Below are 17,741 nucleotides of genomic sequence, written 5' to 3'. Positions count from 1 at the left end.
GGCGCTCCGGAAGTCGACATCACTCGTCGAGTTCATCAGGTAAGAAACACAAGAAGTCGGGGCGTCGTCATCGTACCCCCGACTCCCCCCCGACGCTCGCGCGATGCGGCCGGGGGTTCGGGTGACCCCAGCTCCGCGAGAGTCGCCGGCGCGGCCTGCCCCATACCCTCAGGTCCCTGGGCAAGGTGCGACGCCTGAGGAGATAGGGCCCTCGTGGCCACGAGGAACGCCTCTATCTCCTCCAGCGGGTTCCACGGCGCCTACGGGCCCAGTGAACCCGTCCGGGGGCCCTAGCGGTTCAGCTGACCCTACCTCGACGCCGTCGGATGCTCCGACTCCGGCGGCGCCGATCCCGGCGCCGCTAGGGCCTTCGGGGTCGACGCCGGATGGACGTCCATCCAATCCGGCGCCGATTCCATCGGGGTTGCCCCCGGCGCCGCCTCCGCGCGACGCCGGTTCCTCGGTGCCGGCTTCGGGCGGCACTGGGGCTCCGGCTCCGGCTCCGGCTCCGGCTCCGGCTCCGGCTCCGGCTCCGGCGCCGGCTACGTCCCCATACCCTCACCGAATCCGGATGCGGAGTCGGACCGGCGTCACTCGACGCCGGGATCGACGCCGATGGGGCCTGTTGACCCCGTGGAGCCGGTCTACATGGTTGACACCGACTATGGTGATGATGTAGAGTACGGTGAGGGCTGGGAGGGGTCTGAGGACCCTCTGTCACGTGAGTGTCAGTATGACATGGACTGGACAGGTGATTTGGGGGACGCCAGTGGTTTGGATGACTCTCCTAACCCTGGTTTTGGCTCTCCTCCTTCCGTGGCATCGGAGGAGGGAGCTGCCTATTCAGTGGTGTTGATGAGGGCTGCCAAGGCCTTAAACCTTGAGCTCCCCGTCGCGGCCGTGAGGCCTAACATCCTCACTGAGGTCTTCAAACCGCGGTCATGCCCACAGGAGCCTCTGCTGCCGTTTAACGAAGCCTTATCAGACGTTCTGTTGGGCACGTGGTCCAGGCCCTCTTCAGGTGCGCCTGTTGATCGGAACGTGGCCAGACGCCACCGTCCTTGTCCGGACGACCCCAAGTTCCTGTCCGCCCACCCCACCCCTGAGAGCCTGGTGATCCAGGCCTCTACCTCCCAGTCCGCATTCCCGTCGGCCCCGCCCGATCGGGAATCCAAGAGGTATGACCAATATGGCAAGAAGGTCTTCTCGTCCCTGAGTTTAGGACTGCGGTCTTGCAACACCGCTTGCCTCTTGGGCCGCTACACCCACTCTGTGTGGGATACGGTCGCGGAGCTGCTGCCAGAATGCCCCATGGAGGTGCGGGCAAAACTCGGCAAAGCTGTAGCTGAGGGCCGAGATGCAGCTAGATATTCTATTCGATGTGGTCTTGATACGACCGACTCGCTAGGCAGAGCGATGTCCACGACGGTGGCGATTCGTCACCATGCCTGGTTGAGATCCGCCAACTTCTCGGCAGATGTCCAGAACACATTGATGGACATGCCGTTCGATGGCTGTCATCTGTTTGGTGACAAGGCGGACCACGCGCTGGAACGATTCAAGGGCTCCAGGGTCACGGCAAAGTCCTTGGGTCTCTCGACCCAGCGCCAGCAAACTGGTTCGTTTCGCTCCTTTCGTGGCCACGGAAGGGGCACCCCCACACGTGCTGCCAGCCACGCACCGCAGCAATCACTTCAACGTGGTGGCGGCCGTGGAAACCGCCGTGGAGGCGGTCGGGGACAACGGCGGGGTCAGGCCACATCTCCCCCCGCAGCATCTGCCTCAAAATCCTCCTAGTCCGTGCTTTCAGGCCCACGTGACGCCAGTGGGTGGCAGGGTTCGCCATCACCACGCCCGCTGGCGCACGATCACATCGGACAGGTGGGTGCTGCAAATCGGCCGAAGGGGCTACTCCCTCCCCTTCGAGACAACTCCTCCAGCCATGCCACCGCAGAACCACCGTGTGTCGGGGGACCACTTGCAACTTCTGCAGGAGGAAGTTACGGCCCTCTTGGCCAAGGGGGCCATCGAGCGCGTTCCTGGGCCAGAAGTAGGACGTGGTTGCTATTCCCACTACTTTCTGGTACCCAAGAAGGACAAAGGGGGCCTACGTCCTATCTTGGATCTAAGGAACGTCAACGGCTTCCTCCGGAAGGAGAAGTTCAAGATGTTGACTTTGGCTCAGGTCTTGGCTGCCCTAGACCCGCAAGACTGGATGGTAGCGTTGGACTTGCAGGATGCGTATTTTCACATCCCCGTCCTGCCGGCCCACCGGCGTTACCTGCGGTTCACGGTAGGCCAGGAGCACTTTCAGTTTATCGTGCTCCCCTTCGGCCTTACCAGCGCCCCACGGGTGTTCACAAAGGGTTTCAGGCTTCCCCTACCTAGACGACTGGTTGTTGAAGGCGGGCTCGCCCCAGACAGTCGTCCACCACCTCCAGATGACGGCAGACCTCTTGCACGACCTGGGGTTCTCCATCAATGTGCCGAAATCACACCTGTGTCCCTCTCAAAAGCTCCTTTTCATCGGAGCGGTTCTGGACTCGGCGCAGTTTCGGGTTTATCCTCCGGAACGCCGGATCCGGGATATTCAGGCGTTGATTCCCATCTTTCAGCCGCTATCCCGGGTTTCGGTCAGGTTGACGCTGCGGCTGCTGGGGCTGATGGCTTCCTGCATCCTTCTGGTGCATCACGCCCGGTGGCGGATGCGGGCTCTGCAGTGGGACCTGAAGTTTCAGTGGGCCCAGCATCAGGGCAACTTGTCCGACCACGTCTTGATCTCGGAGGGCACTGCGAGACAACTGCAGTGGTGGCTTACGGACCGCGATTGGGTCAGGGGCAAGTCCCTCTCCCTTCCCCAACCGGAGCACGTTGTCGTAATGGACGCGTCCCTCCAGGGCTGGGGAGGCCACTTGGGAGAGGCGGAGATCAGAGGCATCTGGTCTCTGGTGGAGTCCCGGCTCCATATCAACGTGTTGGAGCTGCGGGCGATTCGTCTAGCACTGAAGGCATTCCTCCCCTTTGTCAACGGGAGTGTAGTGCAGGTGTTCACGGACAACACCACCGCCATGTGGTACTGCAACAAACAAGGCGGGGTGGGGTCGTGGACCCTTTGCCAGGAGGCTCTGCGCCTCTGGCAGTGGCTGGAACGTCAGGGCGTGACTCTGACGGTTCAACACCTGGCAGGTTCTCTGAACGCCAGGGCGGACGAACTCAGCCGTCGGTGCTCGATGGATCACGAATGGCGTCTGAACTCGGACGTGGCGCAAGGCCTCTTTCGGAAATGGGGAGAGCCTTGGTTAGATCTATTCGCCACAGAAGAGAACGCGCAATGTCATCAGTTCTGCGCGTTGGAGTTTCCAAGACGGCACTCGCACGGCGACGCCTTTCTGCGCGAGTGGAGTTGCGGTCTGTTATACGACTTTCCGCCTATACCACTTCTGCCCAGAGTGCTGAAGAAGATCAGGCGCGGCCGGGCCCAAGTTATCCTTGTGGCTCCGGACTGGGCTCGAAGGTACTGGTATCCCGAGCTACTCAGCATGTCAGTCGGTCCCCCGATCCGCCTGCCTCTTCAGGAGGACCTTCTGTCGCAGCAACAGGGGACGGTCCTCCACCCGAACCTGTCCAGTCTCCACCTCCATGCTTGGAGATTGAGCGGCGGCAGTTGAGGCCATTTGACTTGCCTCCTGAAGTCTGTACTGTAATTCTGGCAGCCAGGCGTCCCTCCACGAAATCGGTATACGCCTGTCGGTGGAACAAGTTTGTGGCATGGTGCACAGCAAAGGCTGTGGATCCTCTTTCTGCCCCTCTCTCCGAGGTTCTTCTGTTCCTTCTCTCTCTGGCCCAGCAGGGCTCTGCTCTGGGCACTATCAAGGGCTACCTTTCTGCCCTTTCAGCCTTTCTTAGGCTTCCTGATCAGCCTTCTTTGTTCAAGTCCCCAATTGTAACGAGATTCTTGAAGGGCATCACACACATGTATCCACCTGTTCCGTTTGTGATGCCTCAGTGGGACTTGAACCTGGTTCTAACCTTTTTAATGTGTGCTCCCTTTGAGCCCCTTCATTCTTGCCCTCTCCGTCTCCTGACTTTAAAGACGGCTTTCCTGGTTGCCATCACCTCTGCCAGGAGGGTGAGTGAGCTCCAGGCTCTTTCTGTCAAACCTCCTTTCTTGTCCATCCATCCTGACAAGGTGGTTCTGAGGACTAGACCTTCTTTCCTGCCCAAAGTAGTTTCTGCTTTCCATATCGGGCAGTCCATCACCCTCCCTTCCTTCTTCCCGCCTCCGCATCCTTCAAAGGATGAAGAGCGGCTCCATCGTCTGGACCCAAAACGTGCGCTTTCATTTTACATGGATCGCACACGCCAGTTCCGGGTGGATGACCAACTGTTTGTTGGCTACGTGGGTGCGAAGAAGGGACGGGCGGTACATAAACGGACCATCTCACGGTGGGTCGTTCTCTGCATCAAAGCGTGCTACTCTTTGGCTCGGAAGGAGCCTCCTGTTGGGCTGAGGGCCCATTCCACTCGGGCCACGGCGGCTACTACTGCCCTGGGCCGGGGAGTCCCCTTGCAGGACATTTGCCAAGCGGCTACGTGGGCCTCGCTGCACACCTTTGCGAGGCACTACTGCCTGGACAGTCAAGTCCGGAGGGATGGCTTCTTTGGCCGTTCTGTCCTCCAGGACTTTCTGGTGTAGGAATGTATTGGTTCGCAGACCCACCACCGGGGTTGGTATTGCTGGGGTATCTATTCTAAGGTAAGGAATCTAACACTAACGTGTTTCTTTCAGATGAACAAGTTACTTACCTTCGGTAACGATATATCTGTAAGAAACATTAGTTAGTGTTAGATTCCTTACCGAACCCACCCATCCTCCCCGTTCTGCGAACTGATACCTAGGGTTAAGGTCATCCCTTTCAGGGCCCTAGTTTCAAATGGCACCAGTGTTGGTTCTCTCATGGCTCTGCGTCTTCTGGCGCGGAAAAGCTGTGTACAAAGTACTGACGTCAGCGCGCGGAGGCGGCGTCTATATACTCCAGCGACGTCATCACGACGCCGACGACGGACGCGGAGCCGCAGGAGACGCCTGCAGACGACGCCTACCGACGCGCAAGGGTACTGCTACGCAAAAGTTTCCGGATCCAGACTGACGCCTGGGGATATTCTAAGGTAAGGAATCTAACACTAACTAATGTTTCTTACAGATATATCATTACCGAAGGTAAGTAACTTGTTCGCCTGGTGGATAAGCGTGCACTGACGGCTGGTGGTGTGTGTGCCTGGTGGAAGCGTGCACTGATGGCTGGTGGTGTGTGCGCCTGGTGAAAGCGTGCACTGACGGCTGGTGGTGTGCGTGCTTGGTGGAAGCGTGCTCTGGTGGCTGGTGGTGTGTGTGCCTGGTGGAAGCGTGCACTGGTGGCTGGTGGTGTGTGTGCCTGGTGGAAGCGTGCACTGGTGGCTGGTGGTGTGTGTGCCTGGTGGAAGTGTGCACTGACGGCTGGTGGTGTGTGTGCCTGATGGAAGCGTGCAATGACGGGTGGTGGTGTGTGTGCCAGATGAAAGCGTGCTCTGACTGATGGTGTGTGTGGCTGGTGGAAGCAGGAGCATTCACAGCAATAGAAGACAACTAAAGAAGAGGGAGGGGGAGTGCGAGCAGAGGACCCTGATTACAGCACGGACTCAATAATTCTCGCCTCAGTGCCTACTCTAATTATGGGTCCCACGCTGCAACTCTGGGCAATAGCTTGCTTAATCTCCACAACGGCCCCAACAACACTGGGATGCCTGACTTCACCTTGGGGGTGCCCAGGAAGGGCATCTCATAGGGAGAGCCAGGAAGGGTTCCACAGCGTTATACAGCGCCGGGACGCCCCGTTGCTGGGGCAGCTGTGCGCTTTACAAGTAAACTACATTTACATTTACTTGCAAAAAGTGGCAGACCGAGTCACTAGCACAGAAGGAGAATTAGGTTCACTGCAATAAGTAGTTCAGCGGCTACGCACAATTGTGACCTCGCTCCACAAACAGTCTACCAGCTTGGAAGATAGAGCAGAACGTGCGGAGGGGAAGTCGAGAAGCACTAAGCTCAGATTTCCCAGATTTCCGGAAAAAGCAGAGGGTTCAGCAGCGGATCTTATCCTCGACCAATGAATAGGGTCGGCGCTCAAAAATATCAGACACTTCAAACGTTTGCCATAGAAAGGGCTCACTGTGCCCTGGGGCCTCCACCGAGACCTGGAGCACCACCCAGATCCATAATTGCCCTTTAATTCAATTTTAGAGACCGAGATCTAATACTGAAATATGTGCGTGCTCATGGCCCTCCCAAGTTTGAGGATCGAGACATTCATATTTACCCTGATTATACTAGGAAAGTACAGGATCAAAGAAATTACTTCCTGGGGGTGAACGACGACTTGGAGATCTTAATATTAAATACAGCCTGATGTTTCTGGCCCGGCTTCGAATACAACACAAAGGCAGGGTTTTTTTTACACCACACCGCAGGAGGCCACAGACTGGATGGACTTGATAGGCCTGGTAGGCGGGATCAAAACCATGGCTGGTGAGAACAACGAAGTGGACGACCGAGGACAGCGTCGTAACACAGGGGAACAGGGACATACACCCCAGAACGCACTTGAGATGGGATTCATCTTTGTGGGCCCTGATTGCACCCTGCGGACTGAGCTGGAGGGGTTTGCAATTGCCCCACTCTGCCTGGTACAAGAGACCCAGTCACAGGAGGAGGGTAACCCCAGTTAAACTGAAAAAAGACCTCAGAGGTATAGTGAAACTGTAAAGGGGATGATGCTGAAGATAGTTATGGACAAATGAAACTAAGTACAGGAACTAGCAGTAGTGGAATGTGTACTGCGATAATGGTTAAAAGTCAGGAGAGTATCCCTGAAGGACTGCGAGATAAAGACTGGGATTCCATGGTTAGGACACGGTTCCGCCACAGTCCAGTTTAGGACGTTCCAGCTGTGGTGCACTGGAACTGCCTTGCTAAGTCTTGGGTTGGGCAAGGTGGCAAGGTGCCTGGAAGTCTGGCTGTAATTTAGGAGTTAGACTTTCTTTGGAACTCATTTACTGTATGTCTTGATTGCAAAGTTGGGGGAATGGATACAGGGTGGGGGGAATTTAATGTGGTTCGTAGTCCTGACTTCTTAGACAAAGGTTGCGCTATGGGGATCAGTTGCTACTGCCTGGGGGGAGAGGGTGGAGGGGTTATTGGAGATTGCACAGTTTTGTTAAAAAGTTCAATACCGGAAGTGCGCAGTGAAGATATCCCACAATATCCATAGGTTTAAACGGGGTGTTTGCCTGAGCTGATAGGATTGCTTCCTTCCAACGATAGGAGAAGCTACAGCACAATATAATGCAGTTATGAAGGAAGATAGACAAAATTACAAGTTCATAACATGAAATGTTAGGTGACTAAATAATATGTTCAAAAGAATACGGGGGCTACATATCTTAAAACGATACAAGGTGGACATAACTTTCTTTTAAGAAACACACCTGTGGGGAGATTGCTTAAATATGTATATATAACTAATGTGAAGGGGTCTGTTTTTTTGCGACATCCTACCATGGATATGCCAGAGGCGGCCTGATATGGGTGGCACCGGGAGTCCCATTTAGAGCGGAAAATTCCAGCCTAGATTTATTGGGAAGATGTGCGATAGTGGAGGGAACACTAGATTGGCGGAAGGTTTGCCTGATAAACATATACAACCCGAATAATGATGCTGGCGAGTTCCTTGGGTTAGTTATGCGACAGATAGATCTTGCACCAGATAGATTGTTGCGGGGGTCCATAACTGTGCCTTAGATCGTACACTAGACAGATGCACCCATACTACCCCCTCCATCCCCCCCCCCCCCCCCCCCCCCCCCCCAGAACGACCAGAGGCCAAACAAAAAAATAGAGAATCTATGCATCCGATGTTAATAAATTACAACCTGGTGGATATCTGGCGGCATCGCAACCTCCACCAAACCGTGTACTCAAGTCACACACCCCCTCCTAATACACATAGCAGATTGCATTACTTCTTCATACAGAAAGGAGCAGCTAATGGAATTGAGGAGGCACAATACCTGGCTCAATATTTATCTGATCACTCCCCTCTACTTACAGTATATACTATGGGCAGGCTGAGATCTAAGATTCCGCTTTGGAGGATAAATACTGAATCATTAACTGATCCAGTATATAAGGATACGATTGGCCCGGAACTTCAGGAGTAATTCGAAATAAACTGGAATACCGCCAGTTCTAAAGCAACGGAATGGGAGGCCATGAAAGTAGTGCTAAGGGGGTATGTATGCCAGCTGAGACCAGGATTAAAAAAAAAGTGCTAGAGCAAGATTTGAAACGCCAGGAGCAGCATTTGGCCATCTTAGAAAAAGCACTCTTCATAGATATAGAGGGACCTAGTCAATGGACAGCACAACACCAACAAAATAGGGAAGCTATGGGATACACTGAAAAAATATAACAGGAATAAGTGCAGGATAAAGTAGTATGCAGAAGGAGATAAAGCAGACCTTCTACTGGCATGTCTAATTAGTATGGAAACACAATGAATCCTGGCAATAAAAAATGACCTGCAACCAATGGTCCATGAACAACATGAGATCAACCAGGCATTTGCAATCCATTTAAATACAATATACTCACAGTGCCAAAACCCCACACATACCCACACCCTGCAAACATATCTGGCGGGTATAGAGGTGTCCAGCCTGGACCCTGGCTCAGGAGAAACTGGAGGGCCCTATTGGAGAAGAGGAAATAAAAGCAGCAATGTCCCATCTGAGATCAGCTACATCTCCAGGTATGGATGGCCTGACGGCTGAATTTATAAAGAATATGCCGGGGTGGTGCCTCCTAAGTTCCTAGAGGTAATTGAAGACGCGGGAAGCATTAATAGTGATGATTCCCAAGCCAGGAAATGACCCGTCAATTCTGAACTCGTATAAACCCATCTCTGTGCTAAACATATAGTCCTTCAAATTATCAGCCAGCTGCTGGCGAGTAGGTTGCTTTGTCTCCCACAGCTGATACATGTGGATCAGTCAGGGTTTATACCTGGAGGGAATACGCTGAGGAATATTCGCCTTCTTGCACATATAATGCAGACTTTTGGGGGTAAAGCAGAGGAAAGCGCACTTGCGTTTCTAGTTACCAAACAAGCGTTTGACTGTGTCTGGTGGGAATATCTCTGGCAGGTCCTTCTAAAAATGGGATCTGAAAGAAACAGGTTAGTATTAGATTCCTTACCTTAGAATATCCCCAGGCGTCAAACTGGATCCGGAAACTTTTGCATAGCAGTACCCTTGCGCGTCGGTAGGCGTCTTCTACGGCTCCGCGTCGGTCATCGGCGTCGTTAGCGCCGGGATGACGTCGCCGGAGTACTTAGACGCCGCCCTCGCGGGCTGACGTAAGTTTTTCTTTTTTCCGCGCCAGCAAGCGCCGATCCTGAAAAAGTTGTACCCTTAGTCGATTTTTGACTAACTTTTTCGGTCCTTTTTGATCATCTTTCGAAGTCTCTCGACTTCGACGGTGCCGGTAGGGATGCCCGGGTTTAAGCCCTGCGTCGATTGCAGCTGACTGATGTCGGTTAACGACTCCCATGGCCGGTGCCTTCACTGTCTGGGCCCTGACCACAACGACCAGTCCTGCTCCGACTGCCGGGCCCTGACGTCTAAAGCTAGACCGGAGCAGTCCCGCAAGCGGCTCGAGCTCTGGCAGACAGCCCCGCGCTGCTCGAGGTCCCGGTCCGGAAGGAGGTCGAGGGGCCGAAGTCACCCCAGTTCCGGGAGTCGTCATAAGTCTTTGGGCTCGAAGTCCTCAGGTAAGAGGCACAAGAAGTCGAAGAGGCGACATCGCTCTTCTGACTCCCTAATCCCTCCCCCCCACCCCCTACGCTCGCGCGACACGGCCGGGGGTTCGGGCGACAGGCGTCGCGGCCTGCTCCATACCCACCGGTCACTGAGCAGAATGTGACGCCGGAGGAGATCTAGGCCTTCCTCTCGGCCATGAGGTTGCTCACTCCTCCGTCGGGTTCCGTGGCGCCTTCGGGCCAAGCCGCCCCGACTGAGTTCCGAAGCGGGCCAGGTGCTTCGGCCCGGCGCCGTCGGGAGCTTCGGCCCCGGCGCCGTCGGCGACTTTGGTCCCGATGCCGCAGGGCCCCGCCGGATCCGGCTCCGGATCCTGGTCCTCACCGGTCGACCTCATGACCTCGCCGGCGCCGGTCCCCAGGGTTTCGCCGCCGGCGCCGTCCCAGGACGACGCCGTCCCCAGTCCTATCCTCGATTCGGGTCCGGCGTCAGAGCGGCGCCGTATTCGACACTGCTAGGAGATTTCTACTCCTACGACCCGGCCCCATCCTTTGAACCTGGCCCCATCCTTTGAACCGGAGTATTAGGAGATGGGTGGCGAGGAGGATTGGGAGGGGTCCAAGGACCCTCTGGCACATGAGTGCCAGTCTTCTCAGGACTGCTCAGGTGAGGTCTGAACACTTCGCCCGCCACTGGTTTTGTCTCCCCTCCTACCGTGGCTACGGAGGAGGGGGCTGCCTATGGTGTGGTGCTGACGCGGGTCAAGGCAAGGCCTTAGGGCCTTGAGCTCCCCGTCGCGGCCATGAGGACTAACCTCCTCACTGAGGTCCTTAAACGGCAGGCAAGCTCGGCTGAGCCTCTGCTGCCGTTTAATGAGGCCTTGTCAGACGTTCTTCTGGGCGCTTGGTCCAAGCCCGCTACAGGTCCGCCTGTAGATAGGAACGTGGCGAGGCGCCACCGCCCGGCTCCGGGTGATCCTTGCATCCTATCCACCCACCCCACCCCCGAGAGCCTGGTCATCCAGGCCTCTAACTCCCAGACCGCATTTTTAACGGCTCCCCCCGATCGGGAATCCAAGAGGTACGCACAGTATGGAAAAAAGATGTTCTCATTTAGTTTGGAGTTGCGGTCAGTCAACACTGCGTGCCTCTTGGGCCGTTACACCCACTCTCTGTGGGACACGGTCGTGGACGTGCTGCCACAATGTCCGTAGGGGGTCCGGACTAAACTCGCCCAAGCCCTTGTGGAGGGTCGAGATGCGGCACGGTATTCCATCCGGTGTGGGCTGGATACCACGGACTCGCTGGGCAGGGCGATGGCAACGACGGTGGCGATTCGTCGCCACACCTGGCTGAGGTCCACCAGCTTTTCGGCTGATGTCCAAAACACCCTTTGATGGCCGTCACCTCTTTGGCGACAAGGTAGACAGGGCCCTTGAGCGCTTTAAGGACTCCAGGGCTACGGCTAAGTCCTTGGGCCCCTCCTGGACCCGCAAGACTGGATGGTAGCGTTGGACTTGCAGGACGCTTACTTTCACATCACCGTCCTGCCGGCCCACTGGTGTTAACTGCGGTTCACGGTAGGCCACGAGCACTTTGTTTACCGTGCTCCCCTTCGGACTTACCAGAGGCCAACAGGTGTTCACGAAAGTGATGGCGGTGGTCGCAGCTCATCTGCGCAGGTTAGGGGTTTCAGTCTTCCCCCTACCTCCACGACTGGTTGTTGAAGGCAGGCTCGCCCCAGACAGTCGTCGGCCACCTCCAGACAACGGCGGACCTCCTGCATTAGCTGGGGTTCTCCATCAATGTGCCAAAGTCACACATGTGCCCCTCTCAGAAGCTCCTCTTCATCGGAGCGGTTCTAGGTTTATCCTCCCGAACAGCGGGTTTGGGATATTCAGGCTCTGATTCCGATCTTTCAGCCGTTATCCAGAGTCTCGGTCAGGTTGATGCTGCGGCTTCTGGGGCTGATGGCCTCCTGCATACTTCTGGTGCATCACGCCCGGTGGCGGATGCAGGCTCTGCTGTGGGACCTGAAGTTTGTGGGCCCAGCATCAGGGCAACTTGTGCGACCATGTCTTGATCTCGGAGGGCACTGCAAGACAGTTGCAGTGGTGTCTCACGGACCACGATTGGGTCAGCATCAGATCCCTCTCCCTACCCCAACCAGAGCACGTAGTTGTGACGGAAGCGTCCCTCCAGGGCTTGGGGGGGCCACATGGGAGAGGCGGAGATCAGAGGCCTCTGGTCTCCGGCGGAGTCCCGGCTCCACATCAACCTTCTGGAGCTGCGGGTGATCCGGCTTGCACTGAAGGCATTCCTCCCATCTGTCTGGGTGAGTGTAGTGCAGGTGGTCACGGACAACACCACCGCCATGTGGTACTCCAACAAACAGGGCGGGGTGGGGTCGTGGACCCTATGCCAGGAGGCTCTGCGCCTCTAGCAGTGGCTGGAACATCAGGGCGCGACCCGGGTGGTTCAACACCTGGCAGGTTCCCTGAATGCCAGGGCGGACGAACTCAGCCGTTGGTGCATGATGGATCACGAATGGCGTCTGAACTCTGACGTGGCGCAAGGCCTCTTTCAGCAGTGGGGAGAGCCTTGGTTAGATCTATTTGCCACTGAAGAGAACGCGCAATGTCCTCAATTATGCGCGTTGGGGAGACGCTTTTCGTCGCGAGTGGAGCTGCGGTCTGTTGTACGCCTTTCTCCTATACCACTTCTGCCCAGAGTGCTGAAGAAGATCAGACGTGACCGGGCCCAAGTTATCCTTGTGGCTCCGGACTGGGCTCGAAGATACTGGTATCCAGAGCTACTCAGCATGTCTGTCGGTCCCCCGATTCGTCTGCCTCTTCAGGAGGACCTTCTGTCGCAGCAGCAGGGGATGGACCTCCACCCGAACCTGTCCAGTCTCCACTTACATGCGTGGAGATTGAGCGGCGGCAGTTGAGGCCTTTTGACTTGCCTGCTGAAGTTTGTAATGTGATTCTGGCAGCGAGGCGTCCCTCCACAAAATCTGTATACGCCTGCAGGTGGAACAAATTCGTGGCATGGTGCTTAGCAAAGGCTGTGGATCCCCTTTCTGCCCCTCTTTCAGAGGTTCTCCTCTTTCTTCTCTCTCTTGCCCAGCAGGGCTCTGTTCTGGCACTATCAAGGGCTTCCCCTCTGATATTTACGCCTTCTTAAGGCTGCCTGATCAGCCCTCTTTGTTCAAGTCCCCAGTTGTAAATAGGTTTTTGAAGGGCATCACTCATATGTTTCCTCCTGTTCCTTTTGTGATGCCTCAGTGGGACTTGAACCTTGTTCTGACCTATCTGATGTGCGCTCCTTTCGAGCCACTTCATAAATGTCCTCTTCGTCTCCTTACTCTGAAGACTGCATTCCTGGTTGCCATCACCTCTGCCAGGAGGGTGAGTGAGCTCCAGGCTCTTTCCTCTAAACCTCTGTTCCTTTTTGTCCATCCGGACAAAGTTGTGTTGCGGACGCGACCCGCTTTCCTGCCCAAGGTAGTCGCAGCCTTCCACATCGGGCAGTCCATCACCTTGCCCACCTTCTTTCATTCTCCAGGACTTTCTGGTGTGATCATTGGTTCACAGACCCACCACCGGGATTGGTATTGCTGGGGTATCTATTCTAAGGTAAGGAATCTAATACTAACCTGTTTCTTTCAGATGCACAAGTTACTTACCTTCGGTAACGATATAGCTGTTAGAAACAGTAGTTCGTATTAGATTCCTTACTGCCTCACCCATCCTCCCCGTTCTGCGAACCGATATTTAGGGTTAAGGTCATCCCCTTTCAGGGCCCTAGTTTCATGGCACCAGTGTTGGGTTTTTTCATGGCTCTGTGTTTCTTTCGCTGAAAAGTTATGTATAAGAACTGATGTCAGCGCGCGAGGGCGGCGTCTAAGTACTCCGGCGACGTCATTCCAACGACTGACGCGGAGCCGCAGACGACGCCTACCGACGTGCAAGGGTACTGCTACGCAAAGGTTTCCAGATCCAGTCTGATGCCTAGGGATATTCTAAGGTAAGGAATCTAATACTAACTACTGTTTCTTACAGATATATAGTTACCGAAGGTAAGTAACTTGTGCACTGGGTTCTTGGTTGGTAAACTATGTCAAATTACTTTATGCTGGACCCATGGCGAGGATCCGGACGGGACGGTTTGTATCGGATGCTATGTTGCTACAAAGGGACACGTGACAAGGGTGCCCGCTGTCCCCGTTGCTATCTGCCCTCGCAATGGAGCCACTGACATGTCCCCTCCGGATTGAGGTGCAATGGCAAGGTATTAGGATAGGCCAAACGGAACATATAGTGTTGTTATACGCAGACGACGCACTGGTCTATTTGTGACACCCGACCCATTCGATCCCAATATTGCTCCACGCATTGGAAACGTTTTCCAGGGCCTCATGGTTACACATCAATTAACAAAAATCGCAATTCTATCTAATAAGGAAGATAGAGGTGAGAGTAGAATCCCAGTCTCTTGGGTTTGGACTCCCATGGCAAACTGGAATCTTTTAAATAACACAAAAAATCCTTGAGTCTAAAATAACGGTGTGTGCTAGAAGTAACAGATTATGTTAAAGTATCAATTCTCCCAAAGGGGAGAAAACCCTTTAGGACAAATACCCTCACTCACCATAGGTGACATGCTTCATCATTTGGGTATCCCCTCCCAGTGGAAAATCCTAGTTCCACTGAGGGCTACAACCCTCTCACTGTGAGGGAGGCGCTCTGGGAAGTTTTTGTATTGAAGCTGCTACACTCTCTGGGATCCTAAAGTCCTGTGGTGAATGAGGTTAAGTGCAAAAAACTGCACCGCAGAAAAAATTAGACTTACACTGGTCACTATAATTAAAATGGAGGGTGGTTGAAAACTTGTTTACCATTTATACAGGGCACTAAGAGGATAAAAGGACTACACCCTTGAAAGAAGAAGAAAAGTGGCAAGAGGTCAGTGAGTACATAACGGCAAAAGACTGGGAAAGGATCCACGTCAATGTCCATAAAGTATCAATATGCAATAGATTTAAACAAATACAATATAATATAGTCCACATGACCTACCGTTCACCCAGGAGGCTTCACACTATAAATATATCCAGAGACCCCAAATACACCCGATGTCAACATACACAGGCAGATTTTGTACACATGATATGGCATTGCCCAAAAATATAAATATACTGTGCTGAAGTTTTAGAACAACTAAATGGAACTGGATGGAAAATAGCTTTGGAGATAAAAGCCTGTCTTCTTGGCTTGATCCCCAAAAATCCCAAGCGTAAAACTAGCAGACGATTTTTGATGCTGTGTCTTATGATCGCCAAGAGGAGAATAGCAATACACTGGTTGACTCCGCAGGGCCCACAGCTGGAAAAATGGAAGAAGGATTTAAAAGAATGGGCAATGGCTGAGGAAGACCATATGAGAAAGACTAGGAAGGATGATAAGCTCCAAGAGGTACTGATTGCATGGGGGGCAATGATATAAGAAATAGAAGAGACGGCCTCGTGGACTCAATCTGAATCGCTGGATGAGGAACGCCACAGTATGACGACTACACATAGTCAAAAAACAAGGGCATAGACACCTAAAAGACTAAAATAGATATGGATATCAGGTATCATCTGACAGGAACTGGTAGGGGGAGGTTTTTGTTTTTTTTCTTTGGGGATTGATATGATCATTAGTCATTGTAATTTATGTTCATGGATTGTAACTCCGAAGGGAGAAACTGAAACCAAAATGTATTTCACTCTTGATATAGAGAAAAGTAAATAAGGGATTTCTTTTTTCCTTTTTATGCTGTGGTAATGGAACTATAATGAAGCGTAGCAGATAATACTGTAACATGTATATTGACTATGCTCTCTTTGAAATAAAGAAATGTTTAAAAACAAAAAACTATTCGTTTTCTTTCCAGGTGGATAAACTAGATGCCTCTGAATCACTAAGGAAAGAGGAGGAACAAGCAACAGAGACGCAGCCCATTGTCTATGGTAAGCTTACTTTATACTGCCTCTGTATACTCTATCTGAAAGAGACACTTTAGTGATAGATTCCTTACCTTAGAATATCCCCAGGCGTCAGACTGGATCCGGAAACTTTTGCGTAGCAATACCCCTGCGCGCTGGTAGGCGTCGTCTGCGGCTCCGCGTCCGTCGTCGGCGTCGTGAGCGCCGGGATGACGTCATCGGAGTACTTAGACGGCGCCACTGCGCGCTGACGTCAGTTCTTCTTTTTTCCGCGCCAGCTAGCGCAGATCCGGAAGAAGCTCTACCCCCAGTCACTTTTTGACTGAATAGTTTTGATCCTTTTTGATCTTCTCTTAGTCGACTGTCTCGACTATCGGTGCCAGGGATGCCCGGGTTCAAGCCTTGTTCGAAGTGCGGCTGGCTCATGTCGGTCACGGACCCCCATCGCCGGTGCCTGAAGTGCTTAGGCCTCGACCACGACGATCGAACCTGCGTCGACTGCCGGGCCCTGACGTCGAAGGCTAGGCGGGAGCGGTCCCGCAAGCGTCTCGAGCTGAGGCACTCGGCCCCGCGCCGCTCCAGGTCCCGGTCCCGGTCCCACGGGAGGTCGAGGGACAGGTCGCGAGGTCGGAGTCATCGACGTTCCGGAAGTGGACACCGATCGTCTGGTTCCAAGTCCTCAGGTAAGAGGCATGAGAGGTCGGAGCGACACCATCGGTCCTCCGACCCGCCCCGACGCTCGCTCGATGCGGCCGGGGACTCGGGCGACACCGCCCACGCGGCTCCGCGGGAGTCGCAAGCGTCGCCGCCTGCCCCACACCTTCGGGTCCCTGGGCACGGCGCGTCGCAGGAGGAGGTCGAGAGGTACCTCATGGCCATGAGGGCCCTCCCTCCTCAGTCGGTTCCCGTGGCGCCTTCGGGCCGATCGGCTCCGTCTGAAGGTCCTTCCGGGTCGGGCGCTTCGGCCCCGACGACGTCGGGTACTTCGGGCCCGGCGCCGCTGGCGACTTCGGTCCCGGCGCCGCGCGACCTCGCTGGATCCGGCTCCGGATCCGGGACCTCGCCGGTCGACCTTACGACCTCGCCGGCGCCGTCCCTTCAGGTGTCGTCCCCGGCAGCCGATGTGGTTGCCGACCCCAATGTTTCCTACGGTCCTACTCAGGAGTCGGAGAGGCGCCTCTGGGCGCCGATTCCGTCGGCCTTTGGAGACTTCTATCTCCACGAGGAGGCCCTGGCTGTTACTCCTGGTCTCCAGGAGCCAGGTGACGAGGAGCAATGGGAGGGGTCCGAGGACCCTCTGGCACGTGATTGCCAGTCGCATCAGGACTGGACATATGAGCTTGGGGAGGCCAGTGGTATTGACACCTCGCCAGACACTGGATTTACGTCGCCCCCGACTGTGGCTTCGGAGGCGGGTTCTGCTTACAGCGTAGTGTTGACGAAGGCAGCTAAGGCCTTAAACCTTCAGCTCCCCGTCGCGGCCGTGAGGACTAATCTCCTCACTGAGGTCCTCAAACAGCAGTCCGGCTCCGCGGAGCCCCTCCTGCCGTTCAATGAGGCCTTGTGTGACGTTCTGCTGGGCACTTGGTCCAAGCCCGCCACAGGCCCCCCTGTGGACAGGAACGTGGCCAGACGCTACCGCCCGGCACCGGGCGACCCATGCTTTTTGTCCACCCATCCCACCCCGAGAGCCTGGTCATCCTGGCCTCTACCTCCCAATCCGCATTCCCGTTGGCCCCGCCCGACAGGGAATCCAAGAGATATGAGCAGTTCGGGAAGAAGGTCTTCTCGTCTGTGAGCCTAGGGCTACGGTCTGTGAACACCAACTGTCTCTTGGGCCGCTACACCCACACCCTGTGGGACACGGTTGCGGAGGTGCTGCCACAATGCCCTGAGGA

The 17,741-nt window shown here is 54.7% G+C and overlaps 1 protein-coding gene across 1 annotated transcript in view; it reads left to right on the top strand.

The window, feature by feature from the left end:
• The window catches only part of CLTC (clathrin heavy chain), a 972,839-nt gene that overhangs the window by 922,464 nt on the left and 32,634 nt on the right, over positions 1 to 17,741 (top strand). The window contains exon 31 of the mRNA XM_086954957.1: positions 15,792 to 15,867. Within this exon, the coding sequence (XP_086811083.1) occupies positions 15,792 to 15,867 (76 nt within the window). The remainder of the gene's footprint in view (positions 1 to 15,791; positions 15,868 to 17,741) is intronic.

The sequence above is a fragment of the Lissotriton vulgaris genome, chromosome 2_1 (genome assembly GCF_964263255.1).
Source record: "Lissotriton vulgaris chromosome 2_1, aLisVul1.2, whole genome shotgun sequence".
Classification (NCBI taxonomy): domain Eukaryota; kingdom Metazoa; phylum Chordata; class Amphibia; order Caudata; family Salamandridae; genus Lissotriton; species Lissotriton vulgaris.
The sequence above is the reverse complement of the archived record's forward strand: the minus strand, read 5'-3'. Positions and strand labels throughout refer to the sequence as shown.